The sequence below is a fragment of the Xenopus laevis genome, chromosome 5S (genome assembly GCF_017654675.1).
Source record: "Xenopus laevis strain J_2021 chromosome 5S, Xenopus_laevis_v10.1, whole genome shotgun sequence".
NCBI classification, from domain to species: domain Eukaryota; kingdom Metazoa; phylum Chordata; class Amphibia; order Anura; family Pipidae; genus Xenopus; species Xenopus laevis.
In genome coordinates, this window is record NC_054380.1 from 35,266,121 (window position 1) to 35,294,036 (window position 27,916).

At 36.3% G+C, this 27,916-nt stretch overlaps 1 protein-coding gene across 1 annotated transcript in view; it reads right to left on the reverse strand.

Moving 5' to 3' along the window:
- Nucleotides 1-3,237: 3,237 nt before the first annotated feature.
- Nucleotides 3,238-27,916, reverse strand: part of vta1.S (vesicle (multivesicular body) trafficking 1 S homeolog) — an 88,034-nt gene continuing 63,355 nt past the window's right edge. Inside the window, 4 exon segments of the mRNA NM_001091674.1 lie at nt 3,238-3,567; nt 12,496-12,579; nt 13,492-13,653; nt 27,354-27,465. Of these exon segments, the coding sequence (NP_001085143.1) occupies nt 3,422-3,567; nt 12,496-12,579; nt 13,492-13,653; nt 27,354-27,465 (504 nt within the window). The 3' untranslated portion in view covers nt 3,238-3,421.

Sequence of the window (27,916 nt, forward strand, 5' to 3'; positions counted from 1 at the left end):
CCACCAAATTTGACAGTAGGTAGCAGGTGTTTTTCTTGGAATGCGGTCTTCCTCTTTCGCCATGCAAAGCACTTTTCGTTGTGACCAAATAACTAAATTTTTGTCTCATCAGTTCTAAAATGACAGTTGCAAACTTTGGGAACCTGTTTGCACACATACGGTACATTGTAACTTTACTTTAGGCCCCCCTGCATAAGTGACAATATTTAAAACCTTGAGTTAAATCCCCTTTGTACTTTTGTTGATATTCTTAGGTATTGAAGTAAAATATTGAAATATGACTTATTTATTAAGAGGTGGGGAAGTGAGCTATGATTAAAATTGAGCAATTACTTGAGTGAAAAGCTTCTAGCTAAATGGTTGTGTCTGCCTTGTGTCTGCCAATTGGAATATTTCATACTTTCAGCTTGGTTCTTAAGGAATGTTGCAGCTAATGTACTGTTGAGCTTATCTGATTTTTCAGAATATGGTCTTGAGCAAGGCATTGATAGAATGTTCAAATCTGCCATATGTCATTCTGAGATGTACATTACTTTTGTGTTAGGAATCCTTTAAATCCATTTTAGCATAATTTCTGGTTTAGCTCACTAGCATAATTCATTTTATAGTAGGTTGTCTAAAAAATGATTCCCAGGTGATTGCTATTTTATATAGCAAATTCATGTCAGATTTTGGACCACAAAGTTCTGTTTGATTTTTAGAGAAATCATTTTTTAAAAATTAGAACTATATACTTATAATGGAGTCTATAGGAGATGGCCTTTTGGTAATTCAAAGCTTTCTGGATAACGGGTATCCGGATAATAAATCCCATATCTGTACTGGGTGCAAAGTTGCTGTTTGGCCTTTTACCTAAAACTGCTAGGCATTTACTTAGAGGTGGGGTATAGATTTAACCCTACATGATGGGGCTGAGGTCCTTTGTTGCACCCAAAACTTGTGAGATCAGTATTGTCATGTACTATTGCTGTGATATTATTCACAGAAACATCTAGTCCAAAACCAAACTCCACAGTTGATATTTACTCAATACATACACAGAAATAGCAGAAAATTTGCATTTTCTTTACATATGGTATTGAGTCTAGTTTTGGAATAATTCTGGTGCAAACTGTCAGATTCCTTCAGTTTGATAGGTTGCCATGCGCCAGGTTTACAAATCTGACTCCACGCTCACTGCAGCTGGAAATAGTTATTGCCACGTATATCTTTTTATTATGAAGCAGTATTGGCATATGTTTAGTCTTCCCATTGTTACCATGTGCTCTTAACCTCTAGCACTGCAGATAAACTAGATGTGCACCCCTGAGCTTATGTGAGCAGAACCAGTATTCACTGCAATCAGAATCTCAGAAAAGGAATGCATTGGTTTACATTTGTGTCATATGCTTTCAGTCTTCACAGATTTCTTGACTTCTCAAAGACAGCTTCATACTTCTTGTTACAGTTTTCCCCATTTCAAAGAGCTTGCCCTTTTTAATAACTGTTCCTTTACAGCCAATTCATCGACCTCTATAGAAGATTACACTACAATGCTCTGGTCTGAATATGAAATATAGTAAAGGTGTATTGTGGACTCTGCAGTTTTTTTTGCTTCCAATGTCTTAATATATCTAGGCTAGAAAAATAACAAATGGTATTAAAGATGTAATAATGATGTACAAACACACGCCCAAAAAAAGAGTTCCAAAGGTAGTTACTCCTTTGGACTTAGTGGAACAGAATATTGAATACCTCTTACCTAAACAGATGCAAACTAAAAATAGGCCAACATTTTCTGAACCGTGTTTTAAACATCTTGCCATTTGAGATGTGAAGGCTAGCTTTTATTTGGCTATAGGATTCTAAAGGTCTCGATTGAAGCAGCACTGCTGAATGTAATTTAGGACAAGTCTTAATAACCTCAATTTCACATCCCCTTATTTAAGTGTTTCCTCATTTTACGTTGACGTTTCTATACTTATATTGTATATACTGTATTATGCATATTACATTTTCCTAATTTTACATTTTCATGATTTTTAAATTTGGGAAAAAAAGTACATTGTGGGTTCTACTGGAGCTAAATAAATACACAATAATCTTGTTTGATAAGTTTATCTCAATTTATTGAAAAAGCAGTATTAATTTAGACATGTATTTAGGCATGCAAATTGTGCCTTGCCAGGAAAAAAAATTCAGGTGCCACAATTTTCACATGACAAAATGGTTATTCTGCCATCAATAGTCAGTCATCATGTGCAACGGTTTTTTTTTTTTTTACATTTAACTTGTGGCTAAACTTGAAGGTTTCCTATAGCCAGACAGCTTCAAAAATATGCAGAAATATATGGAACTTATAACCTAAGGCTTGGAAAGGAAATTAAAGGAAAACTATAGCTTACCTCTACTCTACTATACATTACTGGATAATACCAGCCCAAGGCCACTTGAGGACTTTAGCAGTAAAGATCTATGCTTCCAAAGATGCCCCTGTAGCTCCCCATCTTCATTTCTGCTATTTCTCTGTGCTGCTGTCACTTACAGATGGTTAAAAATAAATCCTTGTTGCTAAAATGTTCATTGTGATAATAGAGAGGTTTAAGAAGTTCACAGGTTTTTTTTAATGATGCTTTAAATCCTAGAAGAGTAAAACATATTACAGATGCAAACATGCAGCACATGATTGAGAGAGCAGAAAGGCAAATATTCAGCTTAAATTAATCAAGTACATTTTCAATTATTTTTTTTGCATAATGAAGTATACTATAGAACAGGTCATTGTTTTACAGTTTCATTTTTTTTAAAGGTTATGAGCAAACTCATTTTTGCCAATACTATTTCATTTGAATTGCATTTTCCAAGTGATCAAAACCCCCAGTAACCTCATAACTGGCTTCTTCAGAAAAGTTTCCTGTGGGCTTTTTGTAAAGAGATTATAAATCCACAGGCATGACATGTGCAGGGGGAAGGCATGGAAGACTAAAAGACAGCATCAGATAATGGCATAATTAAGAAAACGAGATTACCACTACAACCTTGAACAATAACACCCTTATCAAGACATGAATAAGAAAAATAAACACGTTATTTCTTAATTTTTCCATTATACAAATTCAATTTAAAGGGCCCTTTAAATACATTTGGCTTAAGTATAAAATTGAAAATTGGTAAGGGATTGTTGTGAGATATAATCAAACATTCAAACATTTCCTTGTATTTGCTGTATTACCAATAATTTCAAGTGCAATATAATAATAGAGAAAAATGGATTTATTTCCCACATGTAAACATATTTTCTGTTCCAATTTTTTCTTTCAGCAACTAAACAGTATGTATGGTAACACTAATGTAGGATTGATAGACTAAGTGGGTAAAAAGGATTTCCATAAACTTGGACAGGGATCTTAGGAAGCAGTAGGTGTCTTTATTTATGCATTCCTCATTCTCTGCCTATTGTGAGCAGCTTTAAGGCCTTCTGGAGATTCTGCACAGCAGTATTCACATCCTCATACTGTAAAGCACTACCTGCATACTTGCAGAGTTTCTGGGCCCTAGCAAAATCCTCAGGGGTCAAGCGAACATCACCTGAAACAAAAAGCAGAAATAGGCATTTCTGTAAAAATAGAATATAATTGCATAAATTGCAGGAAAGATATTAATAACATAAAGGGGGTTTACACAGGCCATGAATTTATCACCACATAAATGAAAAAACAGGGAAAATGTAACTAGCCTTTGGTGTTATTACGATTACAGAGGATTCCCTTGGTTGCTGCAATGTGTGGCGTAAGAGGGACATTTTGAGTCATAATCAGGAATGGGGAATGAGAACAGTAACATTTAAGAAGTGCTGATATATTTGTATTTATACACACAAGTGCGACCAGCTATGACAAGGAAACTCAACTAAAGGTTCTAATGAAAAAGTAGAAATAATGGAATATTTGCATGGCTTTAATATACTTGTTCACTAAAGAAAATGCCTGCAAGCCTGTATTGTTTAATAATTCCATATCTAGATAATAGTGATGAGTGAAATGTTTCACCAGGTTATGCCCATAAGACTACAATGGATGACAAAAATCGGCAAAAAAAATTGGCGTAAAAAAAACAGAATATTTGTCGCCTATTATCTTCAATGCATTTCGTAAATTTTCACTAATTTTTGGCAAAGCAAAACAGGTCAGATTCGCCCATCACTACTAGATAATATTGTGTTCTTTTACCATAAGCTCTACTGACCAGTGACTTCTCCTTTATGTTAACCTCACTGCATTCACTGTTACTGGTTTATTAACTGGTGTTACTTTCATATAATTTTGTTAAAATAGCCTTATACCAGAGCTGGGCTAAACGGTACTTGCTCTGTAGCAGGCAAGGGACCCCACCTGAGCTGGTCACTGCTGCTACCACCCATCAACATCTGCTTGGCACCCCTACAAGTGCCAGATTTCCCCACTGCTCAACAGTCCCACCCACCTGTCTGATGGATCTGGCTACAACCAATACTGCAATTCCAGACAGTTCTAAAAGGCAACAAAGGTGTGCGTGTAGGGCCCAAGTAATTGCCCAATAGGTATGTGTCTCTGCTGCCAATTCACAGCTCTAGTCTTGCCTTATATATTATAATCACTGTACTGCTAAATGTAAATACATGTAAAATGTGCTTAGATCTCTCTGGTGTGTAAAATGTATTTACTTGGAATCAAACTATACTCACTTGATTAAGTAGGGGTTGATTGCAAAATCTGTAAATCTGCAGTGTACATCATAATGACCCAAGTCTAGCTGTTACTACTTAATAAAAATATAAGGACAATATACAGAATATCTGATTGCAACACTATACCAGAACAAAATGCCCACGTGTTTTTTGGGGTTTTCCGATCATAACATGTAAGGTATTGTTTGCACAAATAATTCAATGAAGCAAACTTTACATAGACACATGCTTGAATGGAATCCAAGTATTTGAATGTATTGGATCAAATAAAATATTTTTTCTCCTATTACAGCAACACAGACAAATTAATTTAACAGAAATAATCAGCTCAAATAGGCCACACCAAGTAAAGCTTTCAGTGAATGAGTTCTTTCAGCATTGCCTGAGATATTGGATGCTGATGATGATGTCCAGTTCTATGGAATGCTGCAATATCATTGGTTAGATAGGTAGGCAGGCCTATACCCAGCACTGGTAAACTGATCAGGTTTGCCAGCAAACAGACCACATAACCAATCTCAGCACCCTTGAAATCCCCTATGTATATATTTTCTGCTTTGCCACTATGTGGTTGAGAAGTTTTCCATGCAATTTTGTTATAAATCAATGGCAGAGTTAAGGCAAGTACCTGAGAAAACTCCTTGAAGACCTCAAATTACATGTTTTGCTTGGTTTAACCTTATGAAATGCTGAAATCTGATTGGTAAGATAGAATAGCAAATCAATGGGCACAGGGAAGGAACCAATCTCCCCTTGTATGTCAAAATGCAATAAAATGAGGTAGGGCTTCATGATATGATGAACCACTGCATATGCTTTTTGAACATAAGTACCTACTGATGTCCCTGTGCAGGAGATGGTGATTCCTGAGATGTGTTGTTGCTTTTGGCCATTCTGTGTCTAAACACATAAATAACTTTAAATACCCTCCCACCACCACCGTTTTATGAGTTTATCTCCAGAGCATTCCTCGGTATTGTTGCTGGGGGAAAAAAACAGGTGTCTAGCACACCAAGACCTGAATTTTAATCTACTTTCTGTAGTGGCACCTACAACAATTTAGCACAATTTACTACTAACTTACAGTAAATAGCCTAATCAATTCAATAATTCTTGCCAACCTGTACAGCCAAAGGCGCTGATCTATTTTTTATCCTATATGAAGCATTCCAAAGTTGAGAGACTGAAGTAGGACCGGCAGGAGGAAACTAAACCAAAGGACTAACTTTTTTAATTTCTGGTGCATATTTTGCATTTTGTGCAGTGTTCTGTTTGGATGACGCTACCCTTTATCAGACACCTAAATAACTTTGTAAATAAGAATCTGGCAAACAGAATAATTTAATCTTCCACCTATCTTGGCAGTGCTGGTTTGTTACTTGTGCTGCGGTATTGCCTATACAGATGTTACTATACTAAGTATTAAAACAGGTATCCTTTATTTCTCATCCTGGAGCTTTTTCAGATAGGTAAAAAGATTTTCTAAAAAGTTGATCTCAGTCGCTTATACAATCTTGATATATTCCACATAGTGACGTACAGGTTGGCAAGAATTTGACCTGCACCCCAGCCAAGTGCGCCCAATCACAAACCACTCCTGAACCTGGCCGGCACCTTCATTTATAGAGCCTTATTATAGAGATTATAAGGTCACACACACACACACACACACACACACACACACACACACACACACACACACACACACACACACACACACACACACACACTTCAATTTCAAATTGCTGAAATATTTTGAAGTGAGGGAAAAAGCCCAGAGGAGACTGACTAAAAACAGGGAGTACTTATAAAGTCCTTTCAGTGTCCTGGCTGGACTCAAACCTGGGAAACACAAAAATTTGCAGTTGAGCTAGAGACCTGACCATGTCTAATTAGTTAAACATTCTTCTGAATCCACCATCAAAGTCATGGAAGTAAAAATGGAGTAAAAAGCTCATTTTACAATCAGCCATTTGTTCCACAGACCTGCACATGTTCATGTACCTACGTGCACATTTCCAACCCACCGTTCACCTGTATTTTTGTATATGTTTACATATATTATGTAGGATCTTAAGCTACCCAGTTCAAAGCTACTGATTTTTAACAAAATAAATCTGTATGATGTCCTATAATCAGCCATTAGATCATCCAAGTTTTACATTTCATATTGCTACATATTGCTTTGCTACTAACTTTTGCTTGTATTCTTTACTGTAGTAAACAACTGGAACATATTACTTTGAATTACATAAGAACTTATGTCTTTTATTCCCTTCTCTTGAATTATTAAACAAAGGCATGTACAATGTTACCGTTAATTACATTATAATGCATCAGTCAAAATGTGTTGATAGCAACATTCAGAGTGTCTTATCAAACTTCGTACCATACTGTAATTATTTATAGTGGGTAGAAGTATTGCGTATGTGCAATAGATATTGCTTGTTGATATCAACAGTAAATGAGTGTTCGTGAGTTTAACAGTCATCACTTAAGCATGATGTGCTTTTGGCTGTAATTCAGCCCCACTCTCCTGTTACAGACTTTTAAAGCATAGATGCTCATATTGTCTACTCCTCTTTTATAATGAGAAAGTCAATACCTTTGATAAAGGTTTGTCCTTCAGGTGTGGCAGATGAAGAGAACTTCAATTTACTGGTAAATGTTAAAACAAGCTGCGTGCCAGAAAAGGACAGAACAAGAAATAAAGAACGAATGCTAATATCCTAAGTTAGTTTCCAATAATCCTCCAAATGTATATACTACTTTGGATACAGCAAAGAAACAAACATTCAAGGTAAACATAAAGAATAATATTAAAAGGAGTTTTTGCATATAACGAAAAAATAGATGGCCTCAGTACACAAGGATGTTATAAAAGCAGAGAGCCTGTCTGTCTCTTGCAGGTGAAATGAAAAGCTTTTTGTAATTAATGGAAACACTTCTATGCTTACTATTTTTTCAGCTCTACAAAAAGGTATCACAATGATACAGTACATTAACAATGGTGTGTTTTTTAATTCTCCCTTGTGCTTAATTCCTATTCTTAAGAAGGGGTTCTATCTGTATGTTTTTGCCAACCAGGCCCATGTTCAATAAACACCTTTTTATAGTCACACTCTAACTCACGGGTGACAAATCCCCTGCCCTCCAGGTGTTCTACATTGAAAATACAAGGAGCAATGGCCTTGTTTTAGCTGCACTCATCATTTTAGAAGAAAAAGTTAAAACAGAGCATAGCAAAGGAAACCCAATAGGACGGAAGACAATCTGAACAGTGAAAAGGCAAAAAAGATGAGTAATTGGGACCTCTGGAATCACCTTTCTAAACGGTTTAACTTATAGGGTTAAACCTTTGATATGAGGCATAACAAAAGTGGTGAAAAGGTGATACTTTTTTGGTGAACTAAGATGACAATAATAAGTCTTTTATAGTTTATGTTAGAACGATAGTGAGTGGTCCTTTTTCTGAGGCTTTATCCAGTTTTCCACCTACATAAATGCCTCCTGCTGAACATATTATTGCATAAACCACATTGATAAATGAGCAACTGTAGTGCCTGTGGATATTGTATTTCCCGCCTGGTGTGTCAGGAATTGGCAATTTAGGAGAGGATGTGTGGGTATGTTTTGCATCTCTTTCTTCCACATGGGTGGGTTCCATCATTGTTGTGTACTAAAAGGGAACTTTTTATAATAAGTTTCCTCAAGTTTGGGGGTTGTCTAAATGCCAGAGGAGGTGAAATAGGTTATTTAGCCTTTTATCTTTTTGTAATGCGTCTTGTAGCTCTCTGGGTATTTTCCTGAGGGCCTTTAGCCGTGGGTTGTAGGTTGTACCAAGTGGTATCTGGTTTATCTCCCTTTTTTTGCTTGTAGTTTTGCAGTTGGTTTCTGGTGACCTTTCTGTGTATGTTGTGGTCTACAATCCTTGGGTTATAGCCTCTGTTAAGTCTTTCCTGGAGGTTCAAGGTGTTGGTCCCTTTTCTGAGGTGTCAGCACAGATTTGGTTGTAGTGCAGGGCCTATATTTTAATTATTTTAAAAATAATTAATTGTATTTTAATTATTGAATTGATTATGCTATTTACTGTAAGTTAGTAGTAAATTGTGCTAAATTGTTGTAGGTGCCACTGATTTTGTTCTTAAAACTAACCAAGTGATGAGCACTGGCTTCAATGGAAATACTGTATAGTACAAGCTTTCTTAGCTCTAGTCCTATGAGACTTCTGATGCTATAAAGACAGGATCTCCTTTCATTATATAGATGATGGCATGTGAAGTCCGGATGGAAGCTGTTTGGTTTGTCTGTATGTCCCGATGTAAGGTGGTATGTAAGGCGCTGACTTTGATATAAATAGTTGTGTCCAGAAAGTTAATGTGAGCTGTGGAGTCGGCTAATTAAAGTTAACAGTAGGGCGAAATCTATTGAATTGGAGTTTTTGTTCAGTGTCCGTCCAGATGATAATGATGTCATCCATATAGCAGAGGTATACCAGTGGTTTGTTGGTTTTGTGAGCTGGAAAACTAATTTTTTTCCAACAGTGTTAAAAAAGGGATAGAAAAGATGAGCGGGGGTTTGGATTTAAGTAAAGATATGTATTTTTTTAAATATCACACTGATATTTGGTACAAGCCTCATAAAATGGAACTTTTAGTTTGTTGAACTTTTAAACTGGACCAGCTGGCTTATTCTTAAAAAAAACTGGCCTTCCCTTGCTCCCATGTGCATGGGTAGTACAGAACATCTACAGGATCGGACTCCTAGGTTTTGTGATCCTCCTGCCTATTTTTAAGTAAACCAATAACTTTTTTTGGAATGTGGGCTGCTGTCCACCTTTTGGGAAATATGCTGGAAGTTTTGAGGGAATGTGCAGCCTCTCCAAATACAAATGGTGAGCTGGAAGTGGCTAAATGTCATATTGCTTACATCCCTTTATTAATTAAAGAATACAAGTCATTTTCTGCTTTCACCTAAATGCTCATAATATATTTTTATGTAACCATCTTAAATGGCTCTTTATTTGATGGTTATGGCACTGAAACATAGCAATAACACATTTCAGCACATTAAAACAGGGCAGCCAGTGTACTACCTGCTGGGAGCAGGAGAAGTTTATTCTTTGAAAAACAAGAAGGGCTTCAATCTAGCTCTTACTGGAAGCAACTAATCTTATTTTTACAGGACCAGCTCTGAATTGCTGTTTTATGTCCAACGTCTTGTTTCTATTTAGGTGCCAGTCTACCAGACTCTCTAAATATATTTAGCTTGTAACAAAATAATTGTGTAACGTCAACAGTGTAAATACAAACCATGGATGTTCATGGTCTGTCCTGAATGTTATCTTTGCAAAGAATATGCAATAAAGTGAACATGTTGCAAGTGGTTACAGAGTACAGTTTTCTGCTCATGCCTTTCTTTAGTTACAGGCTGAAACACATGGTAGGAACGAACACCAGGCTTGTTCCTTCCTAGCAAGGATAACGTTCCCCTCTAAGCAGATAACTGCAATAACTTTAAATTAACATCTAGCTGTATTGATGAAATTAATTCACTTTTTTGTGTATTTAGGTCCTCTTTGAAGCCACCATCCCTTACAAAGCGAGAACAGGAACATCAATTACTTAATTCTTTTTTTAATTAATTAAAAATTATTTTAGTCTCTAAAAACTGGATTTATAATTAACCCTATCATGATATCCTCCAGTTAATATGCTTGCTGCCAAAAACCTGCTAACTGATAAAAAAGCAAAGAATGCGACAAACACAAATCTATTTTCTACAAGATATCCCAGAACTCTGCAGTGACCCTGCCAAGTTTTGGTAAAGTAACATCATTCTTTAGAGAACTGTATGGAGAAAATACCCTGATGGCTTTTCACAGAGAATGGGTTCTTTTTTTTAGTGAATAGGAAATGTACTGTGAATACACCTGATGAACTGAGCCAGATTAAAACAAGGCAAAAAATTCATACTTAATAAATATGCCCCAAAATGATATAGAAATAGAAATGACCTAGAAACCCCATGCCTCTGTTGAATAGTCCTTATGCTAATTGTTGGAACTAAGCAGTAAGGGTATAGTTCACACAAGGAGACTCGGGGAGATTTTGTTGCCTGGCGACTAATCACCTCTTCTTCTGGGCGACAATATCCCAGAAATGCCTCCGTGTGTCTTCCCATCCGCTATAATGAAAAGTGCCTGCGCTAAAGCACACGCGGTGCTTCATTTTCTGAAGTCACCCGAAGTTTCCTTGTGAGGCAACTTCGGGCGACTTTGGAAAACTATGCGCCGCGAGTGCCATGCCGCAGGCGATTTCTCATTCTACCAGGTGGTAGACAGGGGGAAGCCGTTCAGGGAGATTAGTCGCCCCAAAGAAGAGGCGATTAGCCACCGGGCGACTAAATCTCCCCGAATCTCCAGGTGTGCCCCTGCCCTTAGTGTTCCAAATGAGAACATGCTGGATAACATTGAGAACAAATCTCTCTGCTGATAAAACCAAAATTCTAAATTAACAACATTTCTGGCAACCAAACCCAAGGCTTGGAGAGAATTGGTGATTGAGTACATGAGCCATTTTCTTTATTTCTAGATCAGCCTTGTGATTATCTCTGCTCTACTGCAAGCTTCCCTTTGTGCATCAATATTTTTAATAACCCTCATTAACTCTTCATAAAGCTAGGATGGCATATCTGTTCTGTGGATAGCATTTTTTCTTTCAAGGTGTTATATTTTTGAGGTTACAGAGCCTGACTCTGACTTTAGTCATATTGCTGATTCAAAATTAAAAAACAAAACAAAGGCAGATTAAATATAGCATACTATACGTTGAGGCTTATTTATTGAAGGTCAGATTTTAGTGGTTTTAAAGGTTTTTGAAACCACAACTAAACTCACAAACGCTAAAACCACGATTGTCAAATTTATTAAAAGATCCAAATATAAAAAGTGCGAATGAAAAAAACGCTGAACAATGTGCTAAAAGTACAGGTATGGGACCTGTTATCCAGAATGCTTGGGACCTGGGATTTTGCTTCCAATAAGGATTAATTTTATCTTAGTGTGGAGCAAGTACAAGGTACTGTTTTATTTACTGTTTAAGGGACCCGGCCAGGTCAACAAAAGAACGCACCACCATTGCAGGACTGGTGAACTACAGGTGTGCGGTAGGAAAAATGACATTGTATACAAATGATTGAGACGCAGAGAACATGTTTTATGAATACATTCCATTGTAAGTACATATATTTAGACTATTCTACTGCAATAACTACTTGCTTTCTCCTTTTAAGTAGGCCTCAATAATTATGAAGGCAACACTTGGTCTTGTTCTCTTCCCATAGTTTAAAGGCTCCAGGAAAGTTAGCATTTACGTTGCTTAATAACCCTGTTGCTTGTAACCCCTCTGAAAACTCAGTGTTTAAGCTTAGTGGTTTATCAACAGTTTTATGTTAATCTGTAATGATTTTCAGGTTGTAAAAGCCATCTTTTAATTTCTTTAGGTTCTGAATTTATTCTTTTTGTATATTGTTGCCCATTAATAATACAAATAAAATGTTACATTTGCAGAGCACTGGCTCCAACTCATAACTACATAATGAAGATATGCAAGGAAAAGCTGTTTTGTGCATACAGTAAGTTTTGATTGTACATTTCACACTACAGAATAAGAGATTTATTACAGAGAAAACTTAGGACCTGGGGTTTTCCAAACAAACACTCTTTCCATAATGAAAGGCATCGTGTTTTAAGGCCAATAAAAACATTTAAGAAAGGTTAAGATTCTTACCCTGTGTTTTTGCATTATAAAGAGATGGATCTATTGCAGGTATATTTTGTGGAGATGGATGAGTAATAGCATTACTTGCTACACCTAGCAAATCAGAAAAAAAGCATAAAAAGTTATATTAATATTTTAATAGTTATACCGGTAATAATATTTTTCAGCTATCCCATTTAAATAATATAATAATTCTGGATTATCAAAGTTCATAGTTCCACAGAAGTATAAAAGTACAACAATTCTGGAGAGAAGCAGAGTTTACTGCTGAACCTGAATTTATCTGCTTTTTATTTCAAATACCTCCAAAAGAAGCGACATCCAGCTTTAAGTATTTTAATGTACCTTATACACTGTTTGGGAATGATTTGCTTCCAAGCAGATTCCTTGCAGGTTAGGTATATGGCATCCATATCAAGAGTTCTCTAATTAATTACTTAGAAAGAGTCATGTGCAAGCTAATCCGGAGTTCACAAACTCCAAAAGTGATCCAGATGCAACTTCGGAAATGGATTTATGCTAAGTAACCAAAATAGAGCTGTATTGCAAATGTTTCAAGGGATACTGTCACAATTTTTATGGTGTGGTTTTTGTTTCTAAATTACATTGTTTACATTGCAAATAATTCACTCTACCATATAAAATCTCACTCATGAACCAAGAAGTGTAGTTTTTCTACATGTAACTTATTTTACATATAAGCTGTTTTATGCAATATCTTTTTTTTTTTTAGAGACCTACATTGTTAGAGGGGTATAGTTTTCCTTTAATCCTTATCTTTATGTATTTGTATAGGGACAGCTTTAAGGAATAGAGTGGCCATCCTATTATTTTAGGCTGCAAGTTTATCAGTGCAGTGGTCTCTATGAAGATATTCAAGGGCTGATTTATATGAAAAATGGGACTATTGCAATAGCAATACATTTGTATTATGACTTGAGAACCTTTATGTTGGGCATCATAATAGAGATGGTAGCCAGTCCAGCAGGCTCTAACACAACTTACCTGTGTTATGTGGAACTTCTGCAGGAGTGTTGGCAGGAGCATGTGCACCAGGAGGGATCTGTATTCCAGTGTAATTTGTTGTTGGCATGTTTGGGGGTTGGTATGATGGGGATGGTTCTTGATTGCTAAAAGATGACGAGCCTTCCTCTGTATTTGCTTCATCTGTGAAATACAAACAAAATCCCTTTCATATAACCCAACAGATTTCAACTTAATAACAATACTACAATTTAGACAAATCAAAAAAAAATATCCTCCATTCTGCTTCAAATAACGCGCCGGCTGCACTGAGATTAATTTAAAGAAAGCCCGTGGATTCCATGAGCAGGCAAAGAACCATAGAGGGACCACAAGTAGAGCAGCCCTGCTCTGAATTACTTAATATTCTTGTAGCTCTCAGTTTTATTGATCTGATCCAGTCTTATTCTTCCAGGCTTCTACCTGGTACATGTCTAAACTTGTGAAATATATGTCTACATAACTTGTAAATCATAAGTCTACAAAAAATCATGTAAACATTAAATAAACCTAATACGCCGATTTTGCTTCCAATAAGGATTAGTTATATCTTAGTTTGGATCAAGTACAAGATACTGCTATTATAACAGAGAAAAAGGAAATAATTTTTAAATATTTGGATAAAATGGAGTCTATGGGTCTGTAATTCTGATAACGGGTTTCAGTATAACGGATCCCATACCTGTACATTACATAAAACATCTATTGCAAAACACATAAATTCTCTAAATATATCATGTATGTTAGTGCACATCCAATGTATAAAAACTTCTATGTACAAATTTGAAACGTTGTGCCCTTTTTGTCAGTGCTATTAAGGGCACAATGCCCTTGAAACATTTGGTTTGTTCTCCGCAACAAAACTAATTGGAGTTACTTTGATACACTGAAATTGTTGTATATGTGCTCCCTTTGTCTTCTATGATCTGGATATTTTCACACTGATCAAGTGATCTTAAAGGGGTTGCACTGACCATTAAAGCCTACAGATCATTCTTGGATAACCGTGAGTATATTGGGCATTGCTTCTCACAGCATGTATAAAACAATCCATATAAGCAACAAAAAAAAAAAAAAAGGAGCACAGCATAAGACTAAAGGTGGCCATACACTATAAGATCCGCAAGGTTACCAAACGAGCGGATCTTAATCCGATATGCCCACTAACGGCTGGGCAATATCGGATGAATCAGAATGTTCAGCCCTGGGGCCAAACGATCGGATTACACTAGTACGAATGGGCTCCGACGGGTCGCAGGACCGAATCAACTAGCCGATTCGGTCTGCATCGTACAAAAAAAAATCAAACTTGACCGATCAATATCTGGCCAATTTTTGGCCTGATATCAATCGGGAGGACCCGTCTGGAGCCCCACACATGGGCAGATAAGATGCCGAATCGGTCTAAAGGACCGATATCGGCAGCTTTAATCTGCCCCTGTATGGCCACCTTAACAAAGCAGATACAGATGAAGCCATGTGCACAGTGAAAGGAATGTGCTATTGATCTCACTTCCTAAAGACACAAAATTATATTGCGCAGTAATAATATTTTTTTTAGCCATAACATACGTGTAAAATTAGATTTATGGAGCAACAAGATGGTACTGCTCCATTCTCTACTTGCATGCTAAAAGAGTGTCAAAATGCTCCAATTCACCCCCATGAAAATGCCAGGAGATGTCACACCATTATTGTAGAATATTTGCAGGGCAAAATGGCCACACTGCTAATCTATTATTTAAGTGCTACAAAGTAGGCAAAACATGTGACTTGGTAATTATGTGTATAAAGTATTTGTCTGGTCTCTGTGATGCTGTATTTCAAATCTGCATTGGCAGCTGTAGGACAGTGCTGCAAACTAGATCGCAATAACCTCTGATGCCCTTCATTATTTGCTGCCTATCTACCCTCTTACTGAATACTTCTGAATATGGCATCACTTGGAACTAGCCTAACACTGTTTTGAAGTTGCAATTATACATACAGAAATATAAAAATATCTTGAAAGTGTAAGTGTAAACAATGGCTTATGTTTTAAATAAGGTTCGATGGTAGGCGCATAAGAATATACAAGCTGGAGCAATTGGGGAGAAGAGTCATATGTGAGCACAAAACAGCCTTCATCTGCAATCAAGTTGGAAATTTCATCTTCTTTCTAAACAACAGGCACATTTATATTATTTGATTGTATTTGAGTTTCACTATATTTTGGACAGTGTGCTCTGTTCTAGCAAAATATGTCATGAAAATACCGAAGACACCATAGAAAAAACCCAGATGCTTACACTAAATGCTTAAAACGCTAAATGGAAAAAAGCCAGTGTTGAAATAAGAAACAATATCTCCCCAGACTGTAATATGTACTGCCCAAAATATGTCCAGGTTGAAGGATCCCTCTGCATTGAATTTCATCTTCACATTAGAGATGGGGACAGAAAAAACTAATTTAGCATACCATGATGTACTCTTAAAGGAGAAGGAAAGCTACAGAGGCATTTTATTGCCAATAGATTAGCTGCAATAGTGCAAGCTAGAATGCTATATTTATTCTGTAGAATGTTTTACCATACCTGAGTAAAAAGCTCTAGAAACTCTCTGTTTGTTTAGGATAGGAGCTGCAGTATTAATGGGGTGTGACATCACTTCCTGCCTGAGTCTCTCCCTGCTCTGGGCTCAGATTACAGTAGAGAAGGGAGGGGGGTGGGGAAGAGGAACAAACTGAGCATGCTCTTGCCCAGGGCAATGAGGTTTAAGCTGAAGGTAGGAAGTCTGATACAGAAGCCCATGTATACACAATAGAAGGAAAGAAATGCTGTGTTTCTCAGAGCAGCATTACTTTGGGGATTTACTGGTATATTTAGATGGACCTTTCTGATAAGGCTTAATTAATTTTAACCTTTCCTTCTCCTTTAAGGTTGGCCAATGTCCTCAGTTTCTTATTTTATTTAATTTAAACTGTATCAAAGGAAAATTAAATGGAAATGGTCTGACATTAGCTCAGATTGCATCAGTTGTTTTCATTACCATTATGGGTATGCGATTGGTTACCCGGAAATGAGAGTTCTGAATTAGGGATGCACCGAATCCTCTATTTTGGATTCGGCCGAACCCCCGAATCCTTCGCGAAGGATTCAGCCGAATACCGAACCCTAATTTGCATATGCAAATTAAGGGCGGGAAGGGAAAACATTTTTTACTTCCTTGTTTTGTGACAAAAAGTCACGCGATTTCCCTCCCCACCCCTAATTTGCATATGCAAATTAGGATTCGGATTCGGCCTGGCAGAAGGATTCAGCCGAATCCGAATCCTGCTGAAAAAGGCCGAATCCTGGCCGTATCATGAACCGAATCCTGGATTCGGTGCATCCCTAATTATAATTAAATAATCAAAACTTTGAAAAATAATTTCCTTTTCCTGGTAATAATAAAACAGTAGCTTGTACTTGATCCAAAGTAACATATAATTAGCCCTTATTGGAAGCAAAATCAGCGTATTAAATGATTTTCTAGTAGACTTAAGGTATGAAGTTCCAAATAACAGATCTGTTATCCGGAACACCCCAGGTCCTGAGCATTCTGGATAACAGGTCCCATACGTGTACAGTATATCTTTTTATTAACAATATGCATTAAGGACCAGACCTGTTTACAACTATTTGCTATGGATTAATATTTCTCATCAGGCCTCATCCAACAATGGTGTGAAAAATTTCAGCATTGTCCTTTAAAGACATTGTTCAGTATAAAAATAAAAACTGGGTAACTAGATAGGCTGTGCAAAATAAAAATGTGTCTAATATAGTTAGTCAAAAATGTAATATATAAAGGCTGGAGTGACTGGATGTCTAACATAATAGCCAGAACACTACTTCCTGCTTTGCAGCTCTCTTGGTTCCCACTGATTGGTTACCAGGCATTAACCAGTTACTTGAGGGGGGTCACATGGGTCATAACTGTTGCTTTTGAATCTCAGCTGAATGTTGAGGATCAATTGCAAACTCACTGAACAGTTGTGTCCCATGTGGCCCCCCTTCAAGTCGCTGACTCAGAGAGCTGAAAATCAGCTGTTTTGTTGTGTAAGACATCCAGTCACTCCAGCCTTTATACATTACATTTTTGGCTAACTATATTTTTTGATTTTGCACATCTATTTACCCAGTTTTTATTTTTACACTGAACTGTAATACAGTATATCTAGTGCTTCCTTATTGGAACCAACACTGTGAAATAAAGGCCACAGATTCCATGGTTACTCCCGTGACTCTTTTTCTTACAAATGCCTAGCCCAATGGATAATACATCATGACAGAGCATCTTCGTACAGTGTAAAGCTATATATATTTAATAGTATCATTTATCTACATGTAACAGATATTCACACTGATGATCAAATTCTGTAAACCTTATAAATAATCTAGGAAGTTAATAAATACTAAATATTTAATAAATTATCCTGAAAGAACATTAGTCAGAAAGTGTACTGACATGGCCTTATCATGTTACTACCAGTAATCTGGATAGGTACAAAAGTGCATAATTGATATTTGCTTTTTTTTTTTTTTTTTTTTTTTTTTTTGTAATACATAATTTATTACTAGATGAAGAGATTCCCTTTGTTTGCATTGAACTTCAATTTGTTCTTGTTTACATGAAATAAGAACATAATTTAAAAAAAAAACCTTATCAGCTGAATATGGGATGCACATGAGCACATTGCTCCACTAAAGTCACTGAAATGTTCTGCGCATGCACATATTGGATATTTGACCTCAAATTGTCTAAAATCATGGAAGATGGTCAGAAATCTTGGGAATGCTTAAGAGTGACGGAGGCCGGGGAGAAGGGGTCTAAAGTCTGGTAACACCAGAAAAAATGGGGGGGTCACAGCTCTGGTTGAGTAATATATTTTTATGTTTCAGCGTGCACTGTATACATATCAGTATATCAGATCCAAGTAGTCTCTTTGTCAATAGACCATGCTTGTTGTAAATATTTTTTTTAAGTTTGAAGATGTTTCTAGATTTGATTTCGATATTATGAACTAAAATCCTAAATTGAGTGCCTTTTAAATTACAGATGTAACAGCAAAATGTGTAAAGGTGTGAAAAGGCGTTGCATGTCTATCATTTATATATCATATATATTACTGTATATAGTGAATAAAGTACCCCCTACTGTAAAATAAGGATATTATAAGTCACCGATGAGTTCCATGACCATATAAAAGCACGAGGCCAACTAATATCCTCATATTTTCCAACAAGGGGTACTTATTATTATAATACATACGTTTTAGTGAGTCATGTGACAAAAATGACATCGCTAAGCTCTGTTTATAACTAATGACATCACTAAGACATTTATAAGGATATCATTTAGAGCATATTCATGGCTTTTGTATATTATAAATCCTAATCTTCTGGGCAATTGAAATTAGCTGTAGGCTGGAAAAAATTTACAAAGTGACAGATTTACTAACTTTTTTTTTATTGATGATTTATAAACATTTTAGACCATCACCCAACAAGTATGAACAGTAAATCAGGGAGAGATCCAACACTGCAGTCAGACCTTTTCAGAAAGAAAAATAAAACACTTTGTAGAGAGTCTAAATTCTCACCCTTCTTTCCCCTTGTCAGTGTTGATGGAGGAGGGTAATTAGCACTTAAATAATTGTCTGCAATGAAATATCTATACATTCAAATGAAACTGAACACCAGTTGCACACATAGCAGTGCTCTTACATCATAGCCAATTGTATTTTTCTTAATTCAAATTTAAGTTTCAACATCTCACTTAAGCAGTGTAATATATAACAGCTGTTGAAGGGGGCAAAAGGGGAAACAGCAGAAGGGTCAGATGATGTAAAATTCAATTCTCAAAGTTTGAAAGCAACACAGCTAGTTAAAACAACGTGATCCAAATATTAAAACAATGTCCTCAAATTTACTATAAAGTTTGTAAAATGATAGCCCTAATCCTACTTGTAGATACGGCCCCATTACTGCAAGTCTATCGTATGCTTTAGGAGGTCAACCCAATTTACTGCATAATCCCACACAATTGTTTTTGCAGCTTTTGGGTGGGGATCAATATTTCAGACAGCTGTTACTTGGTTATGGAAATTCTAATTTATGATAATACGAATTTCTTAAAGAGTTAAAACAATATAGAAAGGAGTATAATACAAGGCAATTTATAGATATAATACACAAAAGCCATTAATATCCTGTAAATTATATCCTTATAAACGGTGAGTAGTGATGTCATCAGCTATAAACCGTGAGTAGTGATGTCATTTCTGTCACATGACTTACTAAAATTTGTGTATTATAATAAATAAAGTACCCCCAGTTGTAAAATATGAGGATATTAGAAGTTACCTCGGAGTTACCTCGGAGTTCCATGACCTTCGGCCTCGTGTTTTTATATGGTCATGAAACTCCTCGGTAACTTATAATATCCTTATATTTTACAAGAGGGGGTACTTTATTCACTATATAAATGCATATTAAGTTTCCCTTTTTTAGTTCCCAGAGACTGCCCACTATTTGACTTGAAGGCACTTTTTTTTTTTGGAATAAAAAAACAATATGTAATTATTGATCTTTGCTATTAATAATATTGCACCCAATTTACTATTATTCACAGCTGATCTCAAATCATTTACCAAGGAAGCACTAAGCGGGCACAATAGGACTAGATTTGTAAAACAAAACATTCATGAATTGAATCCTGAAAGAGCTAAACAATTCAGATCCTGTACTAAAACAAAATTGCCACATATGTCCACCATATATTATCCTAAATACTGTATCCCCTATGAGAAATAAAAGCTTTTGTCCCCATTTTCTCCATGTTTAAAATTAGAAATCACTGATCCATTTGGGGCTTTAACTCCATTCCCCTACATAAATCATTAAAGGAACAGTAACACCAAAAAATAAAAGTGTTTTAAAGTAATGACTATATAATGTTCTGTTGCCTATACTGGTAAAAGTGGTGTGTTTGTTTCAGAAACAAAACTATAGTTCTTATAAACAAGCTGCTGTGTAGCCATGGAGGCAGCCATTCAAACACAGTATACAGCAGTTCTGACGAATCCCATTGCAGAGCTTATTCGTTATCTGCTGTGTATAATGTGCCTTTTCTCCATTCCCAGCTGTTTGGCTGTTCCCATGATTACACAGCAGTTCCTTTTTATTAAACTATTGTGGAGTTTCTGAAGCAAACACACCAGTTTTACCAGTGCAGCACAACAGTACATTTTATTTTCATTAATTTAAAAGACTTTCATTTTTTGGTGTTACTGTTCCTTTAAGTACTGTATTGCTCAATTTAAAAAGAAATAGTCCCTTGAGGAGTCAAAAAAAAAAAAATAAAAAAAAAAAAAATAAAAGATGTCCAGCCATCTGGGAAACTGTAATAATTTCCTTTTTGAAGTTTGTTCATTTATGATAGTGTCAATTTTATAATCAACGATCATCCTCTCAGTGAACAGATGTTAATTAATTGTTATATTTATATGGAGTCATTATTCAAAAGTCATAGATCTTTTTAAAGTCCTGCTGGAAAGAGAATGAAGTCCTTTCACGTTTCCAATTAGGAATCCCCTTATTGGAAACACACTTGCCTAAAGAGATATACGACCCAATAAAAGAAAGTTGATACTTGTGATGACACCAGGATTAGATTTATAGGATTAGCCTTTATGACAGGATGCGAAATAAAGTTAAAACATATTTCCAGATGAGTCCTAAAATTTATATGATGAGAGTTCCCATGCATCATTGTGTCTTCTCTCTAGCTGTCAACATTCCATGAGTGTGCTGGCTTCTTTTCCTACAGAAGGAAAACCGTATGTGCAGATTCATATATACCAGTATTATCTGGAGTTTGTCAACACAAAGAATGTTAGTTAATGAACATGCTCTTTAGCTGAAAGCATTTGAGCTAGCTAATGGAGCATAATTGCTGCTTTAATTTCTTGTTTTTAACACTTTGCTGGTGGTCTATGCCTTCCTAATGCTGCCTACAGGACTGATGATCAACTAACATTGTCTTTTAATAAGCGATAACACTTATAAAAGAGATATAATAGTGTAGGATTTAACCATTTTTCCTGCACTGGAATGATTTATTACAGTGTCTAAAAGGATTAAAGATTTGGATGGGTGCAGGAGTCTGAAACCTTTATCAGTTTAACATATCAACTCCTTAAAAATGATCCTCCTGACGGTTTAAAGATCAAACTGCCAGGAAATCATAGACACTTACAGATTATAAGGATTATTTTTACTATAATAATATAATCGTCAACATGCTTTTTTATTGTAAATGGAAGCCCTTTGTAAAAACACCTGAATCTTGAGGGCAGATTAGCAAAGGCTATTTTTATGATTTTATTAGATCTGTTTTGATTTTTAACTGCACAAAGACCAAAAAGCGTGAAAAGCTAATGCAACAATAGTCTGGCCTGTTTAAAGTGCTGCACACAGAGCTGGTATTTGATTCCTAATCTAAAACAGATCTACAGAAACATATCTACACTCTTGCATGTGCAATTTGAACCTCCATGGCTGTCTTACACACTAACCAGGACTTTTTACAAGGTAGGGATCAAAGTACAAACAAGCAAGAACTGAGCAAGAAGACCATGTGAGTAAATTTAGAACTTTTTTGTTCACACCTCTTTAACGGTGGCCATACACGGGCAGATAAAGCTGCCGATATTGGTCGTTTGGACCGATTTGACAGCTTATCTGCCCGTGTATGGGGGCTTCCAACGGGTCTTTCCGATCGATATCTGGCCACGATATCGATCGGGAAGGTTGGATTTTTACCCGATCGACCCGTCGGAGCCGCTTGGCGAATCGTAATTCGATCGTTCGGCCATACGGCCGACCGTTCGAATTACCCCCGATATAGCCATGAAGTTTAGTGGCATATCGGGGAAAGATCCGCTCGTTTGGCGATGTCACCAAACGAGCGGATCTTGGAGTCTATGGCCACCTTAAGGATCCTGACCTTGGCTTGTCTTACTTATGGGAAGGTCACAGATAAATGACAATTGTTTTATCAGCCATTCAACCATAGCCCTAAGAAGATCTACGTCAGTCTACGCCAACTGACCTTCATGTCTGTGTTCCAGGAGAGGCTTGTTTTATAACAATATTGGCTTTTCTCATATGACCACAACCTTGAGGTCAGAAGGTTACACCCTTAACTAACTACTTAAATGCAAATGATTAAACTAAAGGATCACCGTTGGAGAAAATCTTCTGATTCACTGACTGTGTATGAAAAAGATGAACCTACTACTGAGGAGTTGGGCTATTTTGGCTACTTCCAGTTCCTAGGTGAAGCTTGGAACTGGAACAAAAATGATTTTATTTTTTAACCATAAATTTTTCTTTTTAAACATTATCTTCTTGTGATTCTCATAATTGCAATTTAAACATCACCACAACTTTAATTTTTGATTTCCTATTGTCTAAGGGAAATGTACAGTATAATAAATACTTGGTTCTTCTGTGTTTTTTCTTTGTCTTGTTATTGAGTCAGTTTGCAGCATTAGTACCCAAAAATGTAATGTGCATCAGAAATCTACTTGGTCTTGCACTAAAATGTAAGAAAATTACTTAGCAGCAGATTTATCAAAGGTCGAATTTCGAGTTTATGCGAATTTTTTTTACTCTAATAAATCCGAATATACTCTCAACTTGAATGGGAGTTTTTTTTTAAGAAAAAATTCATACATCTAAAACTCGAATGAATATTACCGACCCGAAAACTCAAACCAAATGTAGGAAGGCTATTAACATCTTCAAATGGGTCACTGGACCTCTGTCATCAACTTCTACATCAACTCGGCAGGTGATAGGTGGCGAATAGTCGAATTTGAGTTGTTGCCAGGGTCCAGGTATGGTAAATCTTGATTTTGAATTTGAGTGTGGATTATTCCCAACTCGGATTTGTGACTTTTGCCCAAAAATCCAACTCGTAAATTTACAATTTCGACCCTTAATAATTCTGCCCCTTAAAGTACAAGTTAATACCACATGCATCCTGCAACAATCATGCCACAATCATGTTGCTTTGTGGATACAAAAACATGGCAAACTGTATTTGACGATCATACTGCCTAACACATGCAGCATTTGTAAATAAGCCTTACATTGATTATAATGCTACAGACAAGGTCCATGGGGATATATGAAATTGTAAAAAAAAGCCTTTGAAACCCATCTAACAACCATATCCTGGCTAAAGGACAAAACACTCTTTGCAAGAACATCCTAAATTCTCTGAGTATATATTTCATAATACCAAGCTTTGTAATTCCTGTTTTGGACTTTCAAATCTAATAATAATTGCCAACTTCAATTTGAATATATTAAAACAGAGAATTGGTTTGTATAACATATCAAACGGGTCCTTCACCTAAAAATAATGTCAACACTGAGTCAGAGACCAGAGCAGATGATGTCAACAGCCAGGCAGAGTGCTTGAAATAACAATTATATTTACCGGTACATGTAACCATTGATCATTTGTTAGTAATGTATATTGGAGAGCTCCTTTCATTGTTAAGAAATAGTTTTTGGGTGAAGCACATAAAAAAACACAATATAACCATGGAAAATGAATGCATCTCGTTCTAAAGCATTTAGTTTACACACCTGGTATGGACACTTCAAATCCTGTCAGCAGTGTTTAATATAATCAACAAACTTTACTGAAAAGCTTTACTGAAAAGTAGATCTTTGTGTCAACTCAAATATAAATACAATGCATCTGTGTTTGTTCACTTAAATAGCAAGTAGAACTGGCGAAAATGAGAAATAAAATTTAAGAGAGTGGTGGAGATGGGGGTGATATACAAGTATGAATGAGATCCGAACAGAGGATGAAAAGAGATTATTGAACATTAAGCCAGAAATTGAAAGAAGTAGAGTATCTGCAGAATAGAAGACATTTAAAGGAGAAGGAAAGGTTAAATGACTTACCTGATACCCCTGCTTCCTGCTTCTTCTTGGCAGGTACACACAAGAGCCAAAAGCTGAACTATAAAGGGATACTGTCATGGGAAAACATTTTTTTTCTCAAAATGCATCAGTTAATAGTGCTGCTCCAGCAGAATTCACTGAAATCCATTTTTCAAAAGAGCAAACAGATTTTTTTGTATTTAATTTTGAAATCTGACATGTCAGTTTCCCAGCTGCTCCCAGTCATGTGACTTGTGCTCTGATAAACTTCAGTCACTTTTTACTACTGCACTGCAAGTTGGAGTGATATTACCCCCTCCCTTTACCCCCCAGTAGCCTAACAACAGAACAATGGGAAGGTAACCAGATAGCAGCTCCCTGACACAAGATAACAGCTCCCTGGTAGATCTAAAAACAAAATACATGTTTTCCCAAGACAGTATCCCTTTAGGGCTAGTCCACACGGGGAGATAGCGACGCGTTTGCGGTCGCGGCGACAAAGCGCCGCGACAGTCGCCGCGACCGGCGCAGGCGACAGTTTTGTATGGGCGCCTATGTAAAAACGCCTGTGCTAACCACACGAGGCGATGCGCTTTTCAACAGTCGCCTGAAAATGCCTCGCCAGGCTTTTTCAGGCGACTGTTGAAAAGCGCATCGCCTCGTGTGGTTAGCACAGGCGTTTTTACATAGGCGCCCATACAAAACTGTCGCCTGCGCCGGTCGCGGCGCTTTGTCGCCGCGACCGCAAACGCGTCGCTATCTCCCCGTGTGGACTAGCCCTTAAAGTTCAGCTTTTGGCTCTTGTGTGTACCTGCCAAGAAGAAGCAGGGGTATCAGGTAAGTCATTTAACCTTTCCTTCTCCTTTAAATGTCTTATATTCTGCAGATACTCTACTTATTTCAATTTCTGGCTTAATGTTCAATAATCTCTTTTCATCCTCTGTTCGGATCTGATTCATACAGCTCTCTGGTAGATCTAAAAACAACACTCAATAGTAAAAGCCAAGTCCCATTGAGACTGGTTCAGTTACATTAAATAGGAGAAATAGCAGCCTGCCAGAAAGTAGTTCCATCCTAAAGTGCAGGCACAAGTCACATGACTGGGGCAGCTGGGAAACTGACAATATGTCTAGCCTCATTTCAGATTTCAAAATTGAAAATAAAAAAATCTGTTTGCTGTTTTGAGAAACAGATTTCAGTGCAGAATTCTGCTGGAGCAGCACAATTAACTGATGCGTTTTGGAAAAACATGTCTTCCCATGACAGTATCCCTTTAAGTAAAAAGCTGGCTTTTTCACTCTACTGGCCATGCACTATCCAAAGTCCATTGAAGAATAAAGAAGTGGAAAAGATGATGGCTCTGTGCTGCTCTTACAAGTATAATCCAGGTCGGTGCCAGGAGCATGGATTCAAATTGTTTTTGTACCTGAACTCACACATGCAAGCTATATTTTCGAAAACTCAAATGTCTGGTATTTATTAAGCAAATCTGAAAACTTGCTGAATTAGTGTTTTTGGCAAATAAATTCGATCAATGGGTCATTTTTAGGGACATAAACTCAATCACTATAGAGTTTTTTCCCTGACGTTTTTCATTCCAGTTTTTGACATGATATAATATGATTTTTTCATAAATACCCAAACATTCGAAATTCAGGTTTATCAGAGGTAGAAAAACCCTCACACAACTCACAAATTCTATTCTTGATAAATATGCCCTTAAGATATGGAATGTCTTCATGGTGCTGTACATCTGTTCTTTTAATATTGGATGTAACAGTGAATTGTCATTAAGGTATGTGCATTAGTAATTAGTTAATGCCTAATTATTTAATTACATTACACTCATTTAAATTCTAATCTAATTATAAATACTAGTCACATTTCCTTAAATATGTTCAATTTATAAATGGAATATTAAATAAGCAAGTTGTACTTTCTCAGGATACTTTCTTTTAATTCATCATTGGGCATCCCCACTGGTGATTCCCACAGTGCAAACTCCCACAAAATAAGCCATTCATTTATTTTTATTTACTGCTGGACATATTATATAATCTAGAATTTTCATGTTTCACCGACCTCTGTGAAACAGACAGCTGCACTGTCTGTTTGGTTTTCAGTGAATCTGTGGTGCAATGGCAACTTTGGCCTCCTCTAAAGTAAGGGCAGGTCAAATACACACATACAAAGACCACCTTTGTGACTATGAAAACATTGGCCCAAGTTGCAGTGTGGTTTTGAAGAAGAGCATGAAATGGTGCGAACAAAAATTGTAATCACAGACATGTACAGATGCAAACTAAGTGCTTAAATGTGGGATTTGCCCAACCACACCATCTCTGCCCTCTGGTTTGCCTTTTTTTCCTTCGCTGTTTATATATGGAAATAAACAGCTGAATAGCAAAAATGTATTACAAATTTAGCTCTGCAAGGCACAAAGTAGGAAAAATAAGCAATAATTATGTCAATCCCAAGCATCATTTGCTCAGTGAAGGTCTTAGTTGTGCAATGTGTACAGACAATTGCACTATGGAAATAAATTTGTAAACATCTTCTAAGACAGACTTTTTACAAAACACCAATTAATGCACACATATTTATTTAACAACAACATTTTGGGTTATATATGTTACCCCTGCAGGGTTCAGCTTCAACACTAGTAAAAAAAAGGTTCCCTCTCCTAGTTTGAAATTTAGACAAGTTGTCAGTACGTGTATGGGAACTGTTATCTATTCTAGAATGCTCTGGACCTGTTTTTTTTCTGGATAAAGTGTCCATCCATAATAAAAGCAAACTTATCAATAAGAAAACATAATATACAGTAAAATATTAAATAAATGAGAAACATACCATACTCTTCTCCTTCCATTCCCATAGGTCCTGCTTGAGGCGTTACCCCGTTTTTAAGACAGTTGTGGATGTAGGTTGCCTTCCATCTTGCATATTTTCTATGATGAACATTCTATATAACAAAACAAGGACAACAATAAATTCATCTCAAGATTATTTTATCTACTTTTGTGACTTAATTTTAATTTATTGATGATAAAGAAACAAAAACTGTGCATATGTTTGATTATAAATTATAATATAGCACAAATCTGTACACACACACAAAAAAAATAATTAACTCAGTATTAGATATCTCTTTTAGGAGATATGTAGTTAAGTGCAACCTACCAAATGTAATCCAGTATCCTTTTAATCGGCATACTCTATTCATTTAAGATACAGACTACTTTTTTTATTGAATATAGTGTTACTTTTTAGACTGGTAACTTTTAGTATATTATACAATGCGCAATACTAGCAATTTAGCAATTGGTCTTCATTATTTATTCTTTATAGTTTTTTTTATCTGCCTCCCTCTTTCTGACCTCAGCAGCCAAAAATCTATTGCTCTTTGAGGCTGC